Raw genomic sequence first — 16,463 nt, 5'->3', positions numbered from 1 at the left:
GTGCACTTGCCATCTCCTTACAGCACTTGTGGAGGAACAAAACAGAAGCTGAGACAGAATTTCTCCCAACAAGATCTAGAGGTCCTTTTTATCTCAATGAATGGACCTTTTGTTCATTCCCTCCCCCCCTTCACCCAGTTCCCCATGAAGCTGCTCCCTTCTCCATGAATACCCTCCCCCTGCTCAGTGGATGTTTGCCTCTGCAGACAAGGTTCACACAGTCACAACTGTCCCCACTTTTGACTTCCTCAGGGATAGGATTTATTCCATTTCTTGGGACAGTTTTCTTACACCAGCTTTCCCACAGTTTGCTGCAGCAGAGGAGCCAACCCAAGTGTGTTCCAGATGAAACCAAACCTGAAGATCCTCTCTCAGAAGGTGCCTGAGGCACTCCCACCACTGAAGGGCACTCAGGGCACTGCACTACATGAGGGCCAGTCTAGGTGGGTGCCCTTCAGGATTATCTGAGCCCTTGTTACAAACCACCTTGCTCAAAACCTGCTCTGGTGGGAGCACCACTGCTCAGATCAATGGAGCCAAGAATGGGCTCATTCTCAGCAGCTGATAAGGCCCATCAGGCTCCAGTGAACATTTCCCACCTCACACTTCCTGAAGATTATGTCTTTGGCCAATATCACTGACCTCTCTTCAGGTAGAAATTACTTTACATTTGCTTTAGCACTGTATGGGTTGCTCTGCTCTCATGACCAATGTTAGACCTACTCTTCTCTTCAGCCTCTCTCTCTCCTTCAGCGTCAGCGTGTCGGCCTTGGCAATCACAGGGACAATGTTGACTTTTCCATGAAGAGCCTTCATGAACTCTACATCTAATGGCTTCAGCCTGCCAACAAGTAGGGGGAAAAAGGATTTAAATAAAGGCATGGGGTTTTGTGTTGGTTGTGTTTTTAACAGATGAAACGTATTAAAAATATTTCTTTCAAGTGTCTATATAAACAGTATTTCCATAATAAATTAAGCCAAAGACTCTGCTTATCAGCTTGGTTGTGTCACTGAGAGTTGTAATTAAAATTGTCACTATATAATAAATTGGATATTAAAAGCACTTATGTTTCTGGGTGATAAACAATATTAATACTTTAAAACAATATTCAATGCCAAAAAGAGGACAAAGCAGAGCAGAGCACTAATCCCCAGAAGGCCACTTTAATTGCATTGGCCAACTGACAGGGCTGGGGAGCAACTCAATTAACATTACAGCTAAGCTACCAGTTCAAGTCATGAACAGGCTTATGAACAAGCTCTAACACCCTGAAATACAAAAGCCCAGGAGTGTTTCTTACCCATGCCCAAAAGGAGAGATGAAGTAAAAGCAGCAGTGGACTCTGTTGTCGATGATGTGGCGCCTGTTCAGCCCACTCTCATCGTGCAGGTACCGCTCAAACTGGTTGTCAATGTACTGGATAATTGTTTTGAAACTGGCATGGGAGGGGAGAGAGAGAGGCATCTTACATCAGCTTTAAAATAATAACAGAAGAATCACAGAAAAGATAAGGACATGAGGGGAATCACACTTTTATTAAAAACATTCCTGTTACAAAAAATTCAACTTCCTAGCATTGTATCTAGTACTGAGGAAAAATATTTTGATAATGCCAAAAAGATATTTTCCTAACAACCACCAAGTGTCTACTTATGCCTAGAGCCACTTTCAAGTGTTACTTTGTTCACTGGATGAAAAGTTCAAGTGCAAGCTCAGAAAGAAAGCACTCAGTGCTGAGACAACACAGACAGGAACAGAAGATGGGGGATTTTTCTGCCTCTTTTCTGGGGGTACAGGGTGAGTGTTTGTTTTTAAACCAGCTGACAAATGACACATCCCGGATATCCTCTTGATTTACAGCCCTGACCCCAGAGCCAGGTTTCTGTAGTTACCTATGAAAATTCTGGTATTCTGGTCTCTTTGAATTAAGTACAAATAATTTGCAAGTCATGCACTTGAGCATCACATGATTTATTCAGCTATTTTTGTTACCTTACAGAATCCTTTCCTGTTGACAAAGAAGAATAATTCCTACTCAGTTCAAGGCAATTTAAAATATTCCCTACAAAGAAGTAAAGCAGCACAAAATCTGATCACATTGATTACTGAGATAGAAAGAGCAGTGACTAGAGAGAAAAAACCCACAATGCATTAGTAAGAAGATCATTTAAGCTATTCCAGAGCATGCAGACACCTGCAAACACCATTAATGGAAAAGGACACTTTATATTGAGTACTGCAGGGGAAGGGAAATGAACACACTGATGCAGATAAGATTAGGCAGATGGTTGTGTGTCATGAACATGTCTTAAACTACTCGGGGAACAACTAGGTAGGAAGCTTAACTTGGAAAATAGGAACGTCCACATTTCTGTTGCTGAGAAGGCACAAATCTGACCAGAGACGTGCAGGGAGGAAACAGACAAGGTAAGAGAAAAACACCAGTAACCTGGGAAATGGACACAGAATGCTGGCAAACACTGCAACACACACAACATTCAACCCAGGCTGCAGGGCTGTGCAGAAGACAATAAAAGAAAGTACTAGGAAGGATGGAAGAGATCCTGGAAGGAATTTGATTTTCTGAGGTTGAGTAAGCATTTGGATTGAGAAGGAATAAATCCATAGAAGCACACACATACACATTTACATCTTAGCAAGATTGGGCTGTTCCAAGTTGTACTACAGAGGACAACACAGCAAAACATGGAATTTATGAGGTTTTCACCTTAGTGCTGCTCTTTTAAGAACAGGCACCTTAACACCTAAATGGGTAGAAATACAACAACATGTTTATGTTCCTGTTGATCTGTGATACTTCTCTGGTACTCGGCTGGTAAAAGGTAAGGGGACTGAAGACATAAAAGACTAGGTCAGAAACCAAGCACTAACAATGGGAAAGAACTATCACACACTGCTCTGGCAATGCCATTAGTTTACGTGCAGTTTTCTCCCCCCAGCAGCTGCAATTTTCCCTGTGAATACGGTGTCAGTGTCCCGGACCTCCTGAGTTCCGGGAAACACCTGGCTCAGGCACGGTGCTGTCACTGCTTGGACACAGCACATCCTGTGTGGTAACAGCAAACAACACCACTGCTGCATGTAAACCCACTGGGGGAAAGGGAACAATATTGTGAAGCTGCCAAAACCCAGAGAATATAACTTAAGACAGCTTAAAAAAATAAAGCTAACAGCAGCCAGAGGGCAGCTCTCAAAGAATGACCTGTGACACCAAAAGCAAGATGAAACAAAGTGAACCATCAGCAAGATCTAACGAGTTCATCTGTAGACTGCTTTGGTCAACCATCCTCTCCAGGTCAGATTTCACACAAAAACCTGTGCACCAAACAATTTCTTTCCTCCCCTGATTAGTTCCTTTCTCTTCTGTCTCATGAGAGATGTTACTTCAAGTACATGCTCCCCTCATGATCCCAATGTACTCACACATGGAAGAGATGCTGAATGTGTCAAACCTCCCACCCAAAAGAATCTGCTATTCTCCAAACACACCTAAACTGCTGCAGGCACAATTCCAGATGGTTTGACTGCAGAATACAGAACTCCAGCCAGCACTAAAGCTTCACAAAGAACCTAAGAACTTATCACTATGGTTAACTGTGGTTCACCTCCACCTTTCCTTACAGGCTGCTTTAAGTACAATGGCATCTGGAAAACAAGAAATGCTCTACTTTAGAAAATGTGTTGCACTAAAGCTGTAACAACTCCTTTCTCAATCCACTATTGTTGTTCTTCCAATCCAGAAGACCTTCTAAAGCACATAATCCTTACTAGCCCTTCTTCTGTGACACAAAATAGATAAAAATTTACCTCAGCTCCCATCCATCAAAGTCAAATACTAAAATTAAGCCCTTTCATCCAGGCACAGAGACCAAAAGCCACTTGGAAACCTACTCAGCAGAAAGATATTTGGAACACTACCAGTGACTGCTGCCTCCTAAAGACACTGTGCCAGTTTGGTTTACCTCAGTTCAAAAATAGCCTCAGTAGAATTCAGCACCCTGAAAAACAAGCAGCCTGCACTAATTGCAGCCTTCCCAAAAAAAGGGCTTTGTAAACCTTGGACCAGCACCATCAACCATTTAATCATGACTGCAGGAAATGCTCCTGAACACAAATTCAAACTGGCTCCTTCCTCTGAACTACCAAGGAAGGAAGGAAGGTGGCTGCACTGAGCTCGTCTTCACCACAGTTCAGAACAAAGTCTGTCCATCCAAACCCCTGGGACATCCTGTGAAGATTAACAGACTTTGCCAGTGACACTCACCGTGACTCACAGTCCTTTTGTGTGACACAAGAAAACTAAGGAGGTATCACTAACTGCATCTTTTTGTTCTGCAGTATGAAAGTACTATTTGTTCCTGTCGTGCATTTGATGTTTAAGATTTGTCCCAGAAAACCATGTACAAACCAGTAAGTGTTTCTACTGGGTCTGAATCACCCTGGAATGACTCTATTCAGCAAGACTCCAAGAAGAAAGGGGGACAATCCAAACACGTAGGTCTCTAAGAAACATCTTAAGAGAATAAACAAAGGGCATTAGAACACAATCAACAGGAAGAGCTCTCAGCAACACAATGCTCAGGCTGCAGAGTCTGGGCTCAGCGGAAGGAAGCTCTAGTCAACAGTGCACAAAACAAGCCAGACCACGGGGCAGGCCAGAAAGATGCCTTTGTGTTATTCCAAAAGTACCTTTTTTTTTCAACTTACTGAAGTAGGAAAAGTAGGAGGAAAAATAAAATCTCACTAGAGCTTCACTTTCAAACTGTCATTTAGTGCATTAGAGGATTTCACTGCCTTCACTTTTGCTGTGTTCCCACAACACACCCCAGCAAGAGGAGAAAACCCCTGTCTGATAACAATGTTCAGAACACTCCAGATAACACAGCATTGTCAGTGAAAGACTACAAAACATGCCAATAGCATTCCAGATGTTTATTTTACCAGCTCTTTGTCTCTTTCCTGATCTCTGCCTCACACTGAAGGACTCAAATCAACCTGTGTTAGTTTTATGCCTCCTTTCTCTGCACAGCCACACTCTGTTTGCCTGATTACCATCCCCACAAACCAACCAGTGTCAACAAAATTAACAGCTAAGCAAAATAAATATTGTTAGCACTTCTTAAAGGACATTCATGTGCACATTCAAAATTAAGCTTCCAGTTGCACTGCAGCAATTCAGGCATCCTCTTAAGCACATTAATATCTCATCTTTATTTGAAAAAAGTTTTCCACAGCCAAAGACAATTGCCTGAGTATGATTATTTGGAAATTACATTTATCAACTTAGTAATTCTGATTTTGTTACAAACTCCCCACAGTTCCTTCCTAGCTATTTTACCATTGTCTTTTTTCACAGTCTTTATGCTAAAGCAATTATGTATTTTTGTAGTGTATCTGCTGGCAATTACTTCATCCCTTTCAGACTATCAGCAATATTTAGGCCAGAGAGAGCTAAGTAGGAACTTCATCATAAAAAGAGGAAATGGTGGCTACCCAAATTGCTAGTGGGACATATAAAGGACAGGGAACAAAAAGCACTGTCTTAAAAACATGGCAACTGGATGGGCCAGAGACACAGAAAGGAAAAGGCAAAGAACAAACTTCCCCTCCATCAGAATTCCACCCCCTTGGAATGGCCATGGAGACAAAGAGCTGCCTGCAGCTGTGAGAGCCCCACTGCAGGAGAGGCATTAATTCTGAGGCAGAACCACAGAGAGCCTGGAGCACCCAACCAACCCTCTAAAAACATGAAAGAGCAGTTAGAAAATGGAAAGGGGAAGGTGTAGAACGTAACAGACACACTGGGGCAGAGTCTGTGCAAGACACACACTCTGTAACAAAGCAGCATTTCCACACATACCAGTCCTGGCTGTTAATGGCATCTCCATATCCTGGTGTGTCAACTACTGTCAGACGCAGCTTCACCCCTCGCTCCTCGATCTCTACTGTAGAGGCTTCAATCTGAACTGTTCTCTCTATTTTCTCTAAAACAAAGGAACATTTGGGGTGTTATTGTGCCTATCAATTGCTGCAGAAACCCCTGCAGGAGAGAGCAACAGAGGAGGAACTGTCTTCTGAAGTGGATTGTAACCTACATGACATTAAATATTTTAAAGAAAAAAAACAAGCTAGTAGGCAGAATTTAACACATTTTGGTAAAAGAAACAGTAGCAATGAATTAAAAGGGAGGTTACTCATGACAAAATGCCAAATTAAAATTGTAATACTCAAAAGCATGCTAGACTCTGTCAAAAGGGAGTTACAGCTCTAAGCAGGGTTTAAGGCATTACAGGCAAAAAGCAGTAGAAGAAAAGGGGATTAAAGCAAAAGCACATTTAGGTACTGACACCTAAAAGGTTTGTGTGTTGGCTTTTTAACAGCAACTGATGAAGAAACAAAAGCTGAGTCTTTGAAAGAAAATATAAATGAGAAAATGACATTTCAACAAAATGTAATTTGGAGGATTAAAATGGATCTAGACAGCACTGAAGGAAGGGTGCCAGGGGTGAAGTTATGAGAATGAAGCAATGTCAACTGAAAGAAGATGGAATTTCAGAGGATGTGTGCTGGAGGAACTGCAAAACCACATTTACCTGCAGCTCCAGGAATGTAACGTTCTGGATAGAGATCAGTCAGGAACAGACTGTTAATTAAAGTGGATTTTCCTAAGCCAGACTCACCTACAAACAGAATAATTCAGGTTATTAAGCATATAAACTTCTTACTCCAAGCTTTTTAAAACACCTCGTCCTTCTCCAAGTCCACATTATGGAGGAAAAATAATTTGCTCATCAGGATCCACCCCAGCTTTTGATATAAAAACATCAAAGGTTCAGCAAAGCACTTTGAAAACACCGGAAAAACAAGTTTCCAGTGTGTTCATAAATGTTACATGAAAATTCCAAGTTTACAGTAATAGATGTCACAATGGAAGCTGAAAGGTCATACAGCACTTTGGCAATAGATCTAGAGATAATTCAGCTACTTAAGGAAATTAAACCCTTTTTCATTTAAACTTCCAAAATCAAGAGCTGTAACTCTCCTGTTGAAAATTTCTGAGTGCTTTATGGTTTTCCTAAGCTAGAAACTGAATCTGGACAGTGTCAGGAAGGAGAATGAGTAAAGCAATCCCAAATTAACAGTCAAGTTTTGCAGCCTTACAGCTAAGCCTATATATGTTCTATGAAACCAAAAACCACAATGGATATTATTCAAAATTCACCTCGAAAGCTTCATAATTTTGTAACTTCAGGTCATACAAACTTTGTCCTGCATGAAAGTAATAAAGTTAAACTTGTAAATCTAACTACTGAGCTTCAACAAATCACTTGTTTCCTAACCCAAGGACTCAAAGGAGTCAGTATTTAGAACAATTGGCATATTTTAGATGGTACTGACCTCATTTTAGTGATGGAAAAGTTATTTGTATTTATCATCATGAACTACATGAAACAAGAGCTCTGCACTTGACAGAAATGACCCATTTATCTCACAAACACTGCTGAGCAGTGTCACCAAATTACCCTCAAGGGCACTCCAGAGCCCAGAGACTAAGATGGAGTGTTATGCATCCCTTCTCATTTTCCTTATTCAGTAACTACTGCAGAAAAGTGCCAGTACTGTGGGGTCCTTTCCACTGGTTTAACACTGAACTGAATCAATGCAAATATAATTCAACTCATCGCTGGGAGAGCTTTGTGCCTCCCTCAAAGGCAGAGGTGCTCCTTGACAGAACAGGCAAATTGCAGGTTTATCAGACACTGGAGTGAGTCAGAACAGCAGAAAACACAACAGCAGCACCACCATTTCCACAGCGAGATACTCACCATGTGCCTTCACGCCTCGAGTTGGGGAAAGGAGTCAAAGAAGGATTAACAACCATCCCTGCCATCTGACAATGAGTCAGGAACACAAAAATGTCCTGTTGGCTCAAAGTCATCATCTTTCATCACTGTAAATACTCCCCCCTACTAAATATGGCAAAATGGTAAGAGACTGAACTAGAAAGCCCACAGGGGTTCAGAGCTGCTTCCTCCATGCCAGTCAATTGCTGAGCAGGGAGACAGACACATCTCTGTGAAAGAAACGTTGTTATTGTTGTGCAACAGTCAAAAACACTTCAAGAAGTGACTTACCAACCACCATCAGAGTGAATTCAAAGCCCTTCTTGACAGATTTCCTGTGAACCTGGTTGGGCAGATTAGCAAAGCCCACATAGCCTGCCGAGTCAGAGAACTGAGGAGAGAACACAGGCTGGGAATAAATGAGAGCCTTTCCCCCTAAAAGGCTGAAAACAGTTTCAGCTGATTCCACACAACAAAGTGCAGAGGTACATAAAGCCCAGGAAAAACAGAGAATGAAACAATTTTTTGCTCCTATAGCAAGGCAGACCCTGAAACATTTACCAAGGTGACAGAAACAGAAACCAGATAACCTTGGCTACACATAAGCAAAACGCTCTCCTTGGATAAAATTAAATCTGCAAACTTGCAAGAACACACTATTATTAATCTTAAGGTGTAAAAATAGCTAAAAATCCCAAAAAATCTGTTAAAATGTAGTACCTGCTGCTACTATCATCTTCTATAAAAATAATGCATATGCTGACATGTAAAACCCACAGCACTCATGCAGGGATTACAAAGATACAGCCACACAGAGATGCAGCTTTGCTCGTTAAGCTGCTCACCTATCTACACAATCTTTAACTTCTAACACAAAAGCAGGAAAAAGAAACATGCCTGGAAAACCCCTCGAGGAGCTCTGGGCTGTGAACAGGGCAGGTTGTTCCACCATCTGTTATCCACTGACTGAGAACCCAATAGGGGCCCACCCAAGACCTGCAGCCCCTGCAGGGACCTGTGACCCCCCTGGATCCCGTGTTTGCTCACAGATGAATTCAGGATGAGGATGGGGTTACACAATGCCACACACCTCCAGTGGGGCAGGGGGATACAGCTTAAAAGGTAATTATTTATTAACTAGAAATCCACTTAAAGCCCACCCAGGTGGGCAAAAACATTAGAAATGAATGTTTGTCAAATGACATTTCCTCAGGTAAAAGTACCATTTTAACTGTGTAAGCAAACACTGGCAAACACCAGAAAGCCAATTCTCAGAATCACATGCAAGCTCTGTTTCTATGAAACAGTAATAAGGTATCATTTATTCACAATTTCACCACTTCATTAAAACCATGAGTATTTTCAGAAGTTGAATAGAGTCTAAACAAAACTTTGGCTATGCAGCCTTCTCTTTACCTTTACTTTTTCACCTGACTGAGACATGTTTCGTCACTCCAAGGTTCAGACACTGGAAAAAAAAGCCATAGTGCATGTCAGCTGACTTGAAGATTACATTAGTTTTAATTCTCAACTGATCAATTGCATATAATAATAATAATATTTGATTCTAATGGGTTCAAGGATCACCACAATAAACAGGCCACAATCAAAATATTTGCTTCTGAAAGAAGTTACACAGGATTATACCTGAAAGTTTCAAAACAGAAATATTCCTTTAAAATCCAAAATATTAAAATTCAGTGTCATAATAACCTGTCCTCCACCCTTGTCTTTAAAGAAGGAATATTATCTACTGAAAGCTGCTGGAGTATGCATGGTACTCCTGAGGTAATGAATTTTTAAGTTCTCTGGTTGTTAATTAGCTAAACATGAAATCCAAATATTCCCTGTTCCCAACCATGGTGGGATATAAAAGCATAAGGAGGTCCTTTTCCCTTCAATTTTTACTCTTTAAACTTGCTATATTTCTCTTAAATATGGTTTACAAACAGTTGAAGGTAATGTAACTGTTGTCCAAAAACTCCATTTGAGAATTATTCCCACAGACAGCAGTTCCCATGAGAACAGGACCCCCAGGATTCCCAGGGAAGGGTCAGAACACACCATTACTCTCAGTCCCTTCCAAGCCCTGTTGCTGAGTAGGACACTACTCTTGGCTAACCCACACTGCCCATGACAACTCATCCCCATGTGAAGGGCTGTCAGAAACCAATCTGTTCTTTACTCAGCACCCAGAACAGCTGGCCTTTGGCAAGCCCTTATCTCCCTGCTCAAGGATGTGAGTGGTGCTACAGAGGAGTTATCACAGCCAGAGAGAGCAGCCCCGAGCAGGGGCAGGAAATGCAGCAGGGGCAGGAAATGCAGCAGGGGCAGGAAATGCAGCAGGGGCAGGAAATGCAGCAGGGGCAGGAAATGCAGCAGGGGCAGGAAATGCAGCAGGGGCAGGAGCACCTCACAGCTTGGGCTGCTGGCAGGGCAGCTCCTGGCCTGGGAAGGCAGGGAAGTGACCCAGGCAGGCACCTGTGTGTGTTCAGACAGAAACACTTTCCTGTTGGGCAGCAGGATACAGACCAGTCTCTGGCACTGGCAGCTGGACAGTCAAATCCAAGCAGAGACACACTAAGCTTTGCACTGAAGGAAAAGTAAATTTAGCATAATTGCCACTTGCAGTTTGAAAGGAAACGTGTTCAGCTGCCATGGCATTTCACCTGCTCTGCAGCAGGCACTGGAAGCCCTGGCAGCTGTGCAGACACCAGCCAGCCTGCAAGCAAAGAAAGTCTTTTCTCCCCCTTACCCAGTTCATTTGTTTGCTAACGAAAGTCTAATACATGCACTGCCTGGAAAACAAGGAGGTCCTAATCCTAACCATTTTCTGACAGTCTCTAATTGAGTACTCCTCAGAAAACATCCCTTAAGAAAGGTTGGGGGGAAAAAAGAGCTTATTTGTCTTTGACCAATATGCAAGGACTCATTCCAACCTCCAGCCAATCACTGCTACAGACCCTTCAAGAGACAGTCCCACTGACAGATGTAACTCACTGCACTGTCCACATCTCACTCCTAAGTTTGGGAAACTGTTGTCACCTTGTCTATAAAATCAGTAACATAATTCAAGAGTTTAGTAAAGTTCATAAATAGCCAGTGAGTACTAAAGTAAACAGACCTGGCCCATCTCCCACAGTGATGCCAGATAAGAAGCCACCCAATACTGTCTATAGACAGGAGGGGGAAACTCAGGTTTCAGTAAGTATGGCAGATTGCCCAATACCTCTGCTTTAAACTGACAGTACAGCCACATCCACTGGGGCATCACCCAAGTTACTTGATTAGGAAGCAGAAGAGTCAAAATCATTGTCAGCTGATGATGGCACATTTGGCTTTAAAATCATTCTGCCTCTCATAAAAAGCTAAATTTACAACAACTTGTTCCATAAATATAACTTACAAAAACTGCTTCCTAAAGGCAAACCATGTTCACCTTTTGTCTTCCCCGACCAAACAGCCACTCTGATCACACACAACTGCAGCATGTGCTGCCAGGAACAGGCATCCAGTTGGTCAGTTCCCACTGTCACTTGTTAATTAGAAATATCTGAACTAAAAGCTACCTCAACAACAACAACCAATAAAACAAAACACCAACCCAAACCACCTGCCGTTCCACAACTCATTAAGGCCCTGAGGTTCACTTGCGAGCTCAGTTACTCAGCCACAACACTCTGCAACTCCTAACACTGCCCTCCTGAGGATTCCTGGAAATCAGCCACCCACCGGCCCCGATGACCACGCGCTGTCTTCCCGAAGCTCCACCACAGAGTACAAATCAAACCCTCATAATTAACACAAGGCCACACGTTAAATCTCTTCCAGCCCAACCAAGCACGGCTCCCACAGCACTGCCACAAGGGAGAACTTGGCGCTTAACCAGCCTGTGCTGAGCACCAGTGACCACTGAAACCCAGAACCCTCTGCACACAGCTGGGTCAAACAGCTACAGAACACCCAGCTGAGCCTCTGACAACACTCTGGGCAATCCTACAACTGGGAATTGCAACATTTAACTTCTCATCACTTTCCCAGAATAAAACATAAAAAAATGTAACTCAGGCAAAGCAGAGCAAGCCATGCCTGTTCTGTTCTCCTCGGATTTTCAAAGTACAGTACAAGATAAGCAAAGCAGCACATGAAAAACAGTACACAGAGAAAGGAACAATTAAGATACAATTGCAATAGCTTGCAAAAAGCAGTGAAACTTTATTTGTAAGTAACTCTGGGCCCTGTCTAGCAGGTCTAGCAGAAAAAAGGACACTGTGCTACAGCATAAGAATGTCCAGACCTGCTTCTGAACAGCAAATGATGCAGCAAAGTTTCATTTTGCATCCCAACAAATTCAATCCTAAACGATGTGAGGCCTGGCAATCGAAGGGAGCAAATTGCCCCTGAGTTGGGTCACAGCTCCTCCCCTGCCCACACAGGGGCCTGGAACTGCCATCCCTCCCTCTGCTGCTGAGAAGGGTGTTCTGGTGAGAGAAAGAGAGGGGAAGGAAAAGGGGTCATTTCCTTTGCTCCTGTCAGGATGCAAGAAGTGAACTGTTAGAACAGGCAGACTGGGAGCTTCTTAATAGGAACCAGCACAAAGAAAGGCCCATGAACACGTACAGAGAGGGATTCCATATAAGGACCTCAAACAACACTACAGTGATCACTTTAAAGGGACCTTAAACCATCTCTATGAGCACAATAACCCCCCTGATTTCTCAGTTGAGGCTTCTTCCTTTACATCTGAGATGATATAACTTCAATGCTTTGTTAAAAGAATTTAATGACCTAATAAGGAACTACATAAAGCAATAAAGACTTAAGCAGGTTTCCCAGTGTTGGAAATGGTCTCAGCAACACCAACATTCTGAAGTTACTTTTCAGACTTAAAGCAGAAAAACACCAAGAATATGCCAGTGAAATACCAGTATTTGTGGTTTCTCACAAAAAGAACTACTAAAACACAGGAAAAAATGTCACAGTCAAGTACTGAGGTACATCAATAATGAAAAAAATTACAATTCTGCTAAGTGCCTTACATGCAGAGAAACTAAAAAGTTACGTGGAAATTAGAAATTTCCTCACCGTATTCCAAACTGGACAGAGGGATACACAAATACAAAGCAATTTACTTTTTTCTTTTTTGGGCAGCTTACTCACTCTAAGTTGAGTGAATCACTGAATTCTACCAAACAAGGGAGCACAGCAGAGCCTGTTCTGTGAGCCTTGCTCCCAGCACATCCTCATCCCTGCAGTGGGAAGTCCCTTCCATCCCTCCCCCTGTATCAACAATCATAGATGAGTTCATTTTCCTCATTACAAACAGGTGTTACCAATTGAAGGAATTCTTGTTTAAACATTAACAATTCTACATTACTCTCACTCAGGAAAATGACTATCACTTCCCCCAAGCACAGAAGTCACAGAACTGCAACAACCCAGCTGTCACCTTTGCAAACAGACCACACCAAGTGTCAGCTACTGATCTGGCTCTGAACTCGTGGTCAGGGCTCCTGATTCACACAGACTTCATTCTGATGGTTTATTTGAGCCAAGGACATTCCACAGAGATTACTGGTGGGAATGCATCAAAACCTGGAACGTGCCTGAGCCTTCACAGCACAGGGAGCAAGGACCAAGCAAGTAAGACAGATCCACCTGTGTGAGCACTGTTCTTAAGAGGCCAAGAAAAAGCAATGCACAAATCTAAAGCTCCAATCCTAAATATTTTATTTAAAGTTCCATTTCAGCACTAACAGCACAACCTCCTTTCTTACTGTTATTTCACTGAATATGGTCACTTGAAAAGCACAAAGGAGACAGTGATACTGTTCTCAGTAATGATCAGTTTTAGGGATTATGTGCTTCCTATGCAAGCAGCTTTGGATGCTGTTTTTGCTGAGTTACTGTGTCAAAAAAAATACTGCAAACAGACCTGAAAACGTGAAAAGCTGGGGTTTTTTTCCAAATTAAAAGCTGAACACATTAGCCACATCACTCATGAGGAAACATGCAGCTCTGCCTCACCCCCCCAGAGCTAAGGTACAGTTGTGTACACGCAGCTAATGCAGAGCAAACTGGGAGGGTTGTATATGTTAAATCATTTCCAAATCACACCTCAGTCCCCTGACCCCACGGACATGCCCGTGAACAATTAAAGACTAAAAACCACAAAACCAAGAAGGAAAGCCCAGGCTGGGCCTGTCGCCGCAGCCGCTCCCGCAATTCCAGCGGCATCCCAGGAATGCCGAGCGCAGGCGGCACTTCCTGCTCCATCCCCGCATCTGCGGCCGGGCCGGGCTGACCCTGCCGGGCTCGGACACGAGCCCCGTGTGCGCGAACCGGGGGCCCGGCCCTGCCCCGCAGCGCTGCTGCCTCCCCGCACACGGCGGCACAAACCGAGGCCGAGCCGGGCCCGCACGGGGGGAGTTACCCGGAGGATGTGCCGGCCGGGCCCACACGGGCAGAGTTACCCGGGGGATGTGCCGGCCGGGCCGGGCCCGCACGGGCAGAGTTACCCGGGGGATGTGCAGGCCGGGCCCGCACGGGCAGAGTTACCCGGGGGATGTGCCGGCCGGGCCGGGCCCGCACGGGCAGAGTTACCCGGGGGATGTGCCGGCCGGGCCGGGCCCGCACGGGCAGAGTTACCCGGGGGATGGGCCGGGCCGGGCCGGGCCCGCACGGGCAGAGTTACCCGGGGGATGTGCCGGGCCGGGCCGGGCCCACACGGACAGAGTTACCCGGGGGATGGGCCGGGCCGGGCCGGGCCGGGCCCACACGGGGGCAGTTACCCGAGGGATGTGCCGGCCGGGCCCACACGGGCAGAGTTACCCGGGGGATGTGCCGGCCGGGCCCACACGGGCAGGGTCTCCGCCCCGCGGGATGTGCCGGCCCGTCCCGGCGCTCACCTCGGCCCCGCGCCCTCAGCCCGCACCTCGGGCCGCTCCGCCGCCGCCGCCGCCCCGCCAGGCCGCGCTCCGCCCGCATCCCACACGGCACCGCGCACAGCGCCCGCCTACCCCGCGCCATGGGCCGGGCCCGCGGGGGCAGCGACAGCGGCGCGGAGGGGACACAGAGCGGGGACAGAGCGGGGACAGCGCGGGGACAGCGCGGGGACAGCGCGGGGACAGAGCAGGGACAGCGCGGGGACAGAGCGGGGATAGAGCGGGGACAGCGCGGGGACAGAGCAGGGACAGCGCGGGGACAGAGCAGGGACAGCGCAGGGACAGCGCGGGGACAGCGCGGGGACAGAGCGGGGACAGAGCAGGGACAGCGCGGGGACAGAGCAGGGACAGCGCAGGGACAGAGCGGGGACAGCGCGGGGACAGAGCGGGGACAGCGCGGGGACAGAGCGGGGACAGCGCGGGGACAGCGCGGGGACAGAACGGGGACAGCGCGGGGACAGAGCAGGGACAGCGCGGGGACAGCGCGGGGACAGCGCGGGGACAGAGCAGGGACAGCGCGGCCCCGCCCCGCCCGGCCCGGCCCGCAGTGCCGCCCCAGGGTCGCTCCGAGGGGCCCCACCTGCGGCAGGTGTGCGGTGCTGCTCGCAGTGAGCCCTCCCGGCACGGAGCGCACACGCAGCCACAGCTCCGACCTGTCCCGCTGTCCCGCTGTCCCGCCGGGGTGACACGGCTGGTGGAACGCCTGGCTGGTTGTCACCTGCTCGCTCACACATGGAGCGAACGTCTCTCCCGGACTGTGCGAGAATTCCAGTGTAGTTGTTGCGCTTGCACTGCTCCCTTTCCTCGCGGCGTTCCCTCGGTGTCACCGCGAAGGGGCGATGGCATCCGGCCCGAAAGGCTCCCCGAGGACACCCGGAGCGTAAATGATACCTGCAGGTTACAGGAACGTATCGCTTGCTGGTGGAAACTGTGACAGAGCTCAAACACACACTGTCCAAGCGCGAACTGCCAGCAGGAGTTCAGGGAAGGCTTTTCCCAGCCATTCCCAGAGAACGGTGTCCCGGGAAGTTCCCAGCGCTCCGTCCGTGCGTTCTGCAGGGGGCAGTTCGCAGGTGTGACCCAGCAGCACATCTTTGGACTCACAGATCTGAACGCCAAGGAGCACGTTTCTGTTTTGTCTGCATTTCCATCCATAAAGCAAACAGGGTTGCAGCTCACAGCAGGAGAACGTGGAAGTGAAACAAATGCTGCCGAAGGCAGACTGGCATTATTTGCTAATTCAGTTTGTGCTCTTATTATCAACTGAGAATTGGTATGATTTGGGTAAGAGCAAGATAAAAGCCAATGAAAGTGCAACCAAATTCCATTTCCTGGGACAAAGTGTAATGTTGTAACACAAAGATCTGTAACAGTTCATCCTTGGAGGAGTTAGAAGGTGGAAGTTCAGTCTTCTTTAGAATGGATGTCTTGTTTGAAGTTATTCCATGGATTTCCATATCGGTGTTTTGTACTATCCCCAAAGGAACCAGGGCAGGTTTTTTTTATTTCACTAAATTAGAACACTGTGATGGACACAACATTTTGCTCACATGCAGCTGTTACAAATAACTGTTTAGTATGTGAAGAAATTGTAAGGTATTAGCACAGATCCTGCAAGTAACACGGAGTCAGGTGGAAGTCAGTGCTTTCCCA

The 16,463-nt window shown here is 46.0% G+C and overlaps 1 protein-coding gene across 3 annotated transcripts in view; it reads right to left on the bottom strand.

The window, feature by feature from the left end:
• Nucleotides 1-14,878, bottom strand: part of LOC139679760 (septin-2) — a 36,481-nt gene extending 21,603 nt beyond the window's left edge. For 2 of the 3 annotated variants that reach the window (XM_071571788.1, XM_071571787.1), the window contains exons 1-7: nucleotides 14,775-14,878; nucleotides 9,283-9,334; nucleotides 8,158-8,257; nucleotides 6,616-6,702; nucleotides 5,883-6,006; nucleotides 1,302-1,436; nucleotides 724-841 (exon numbers count right to left, since the gene is read on the bottom strand). In XM_071571788.1, the coding sequence (XP_071427889.1) occupies nucleotides 724-841; nucleotides 1,302-1,436; nucleotides 5,883-6,006; nucleotides 6,616-6,702; nucleotides 8,158-8,257; nucleotides 9,283-9,309 (591 nt within the window). In that variant the 5' untranslated portion in view covers nucleotides 9,310-9,334; nucleotides 14,775-14,878. The remainder of the gene's footprint in view (nucleotides 1-723; nucleotides 842-1,301; nucleotides 1,437-5,882; nucleotides 6,007-6,615; nucleotides 6,703-8,157; nucleotides 8,258-9,282; nucleotides 9,335-14,774) is intronic. The other variant, XM_071571789.1, reaches the window with a different exon arrangement.
• Nucleotides 14,879-16,463: the final 1,585 nt, after the last annotated feature.

The sequence above is a fragment of the Pithys albifrons genome, chromosome 17, assembly GCF_047495875.1.
Source record: "Pithys albifrons albifrons isolate INPA30051 chromosome 17, PitAlb_v1, whole genome shotgun sequence".
Lineage (NCBI taxonomy): Eukaryota > Metazoa > Chordata > Aves > Passeriformes > Thamnophilidae > Pithys > Pithys albifrons.
This window is presented reverse-complemented; position numbering and strand designations above follow the sequence as displayed.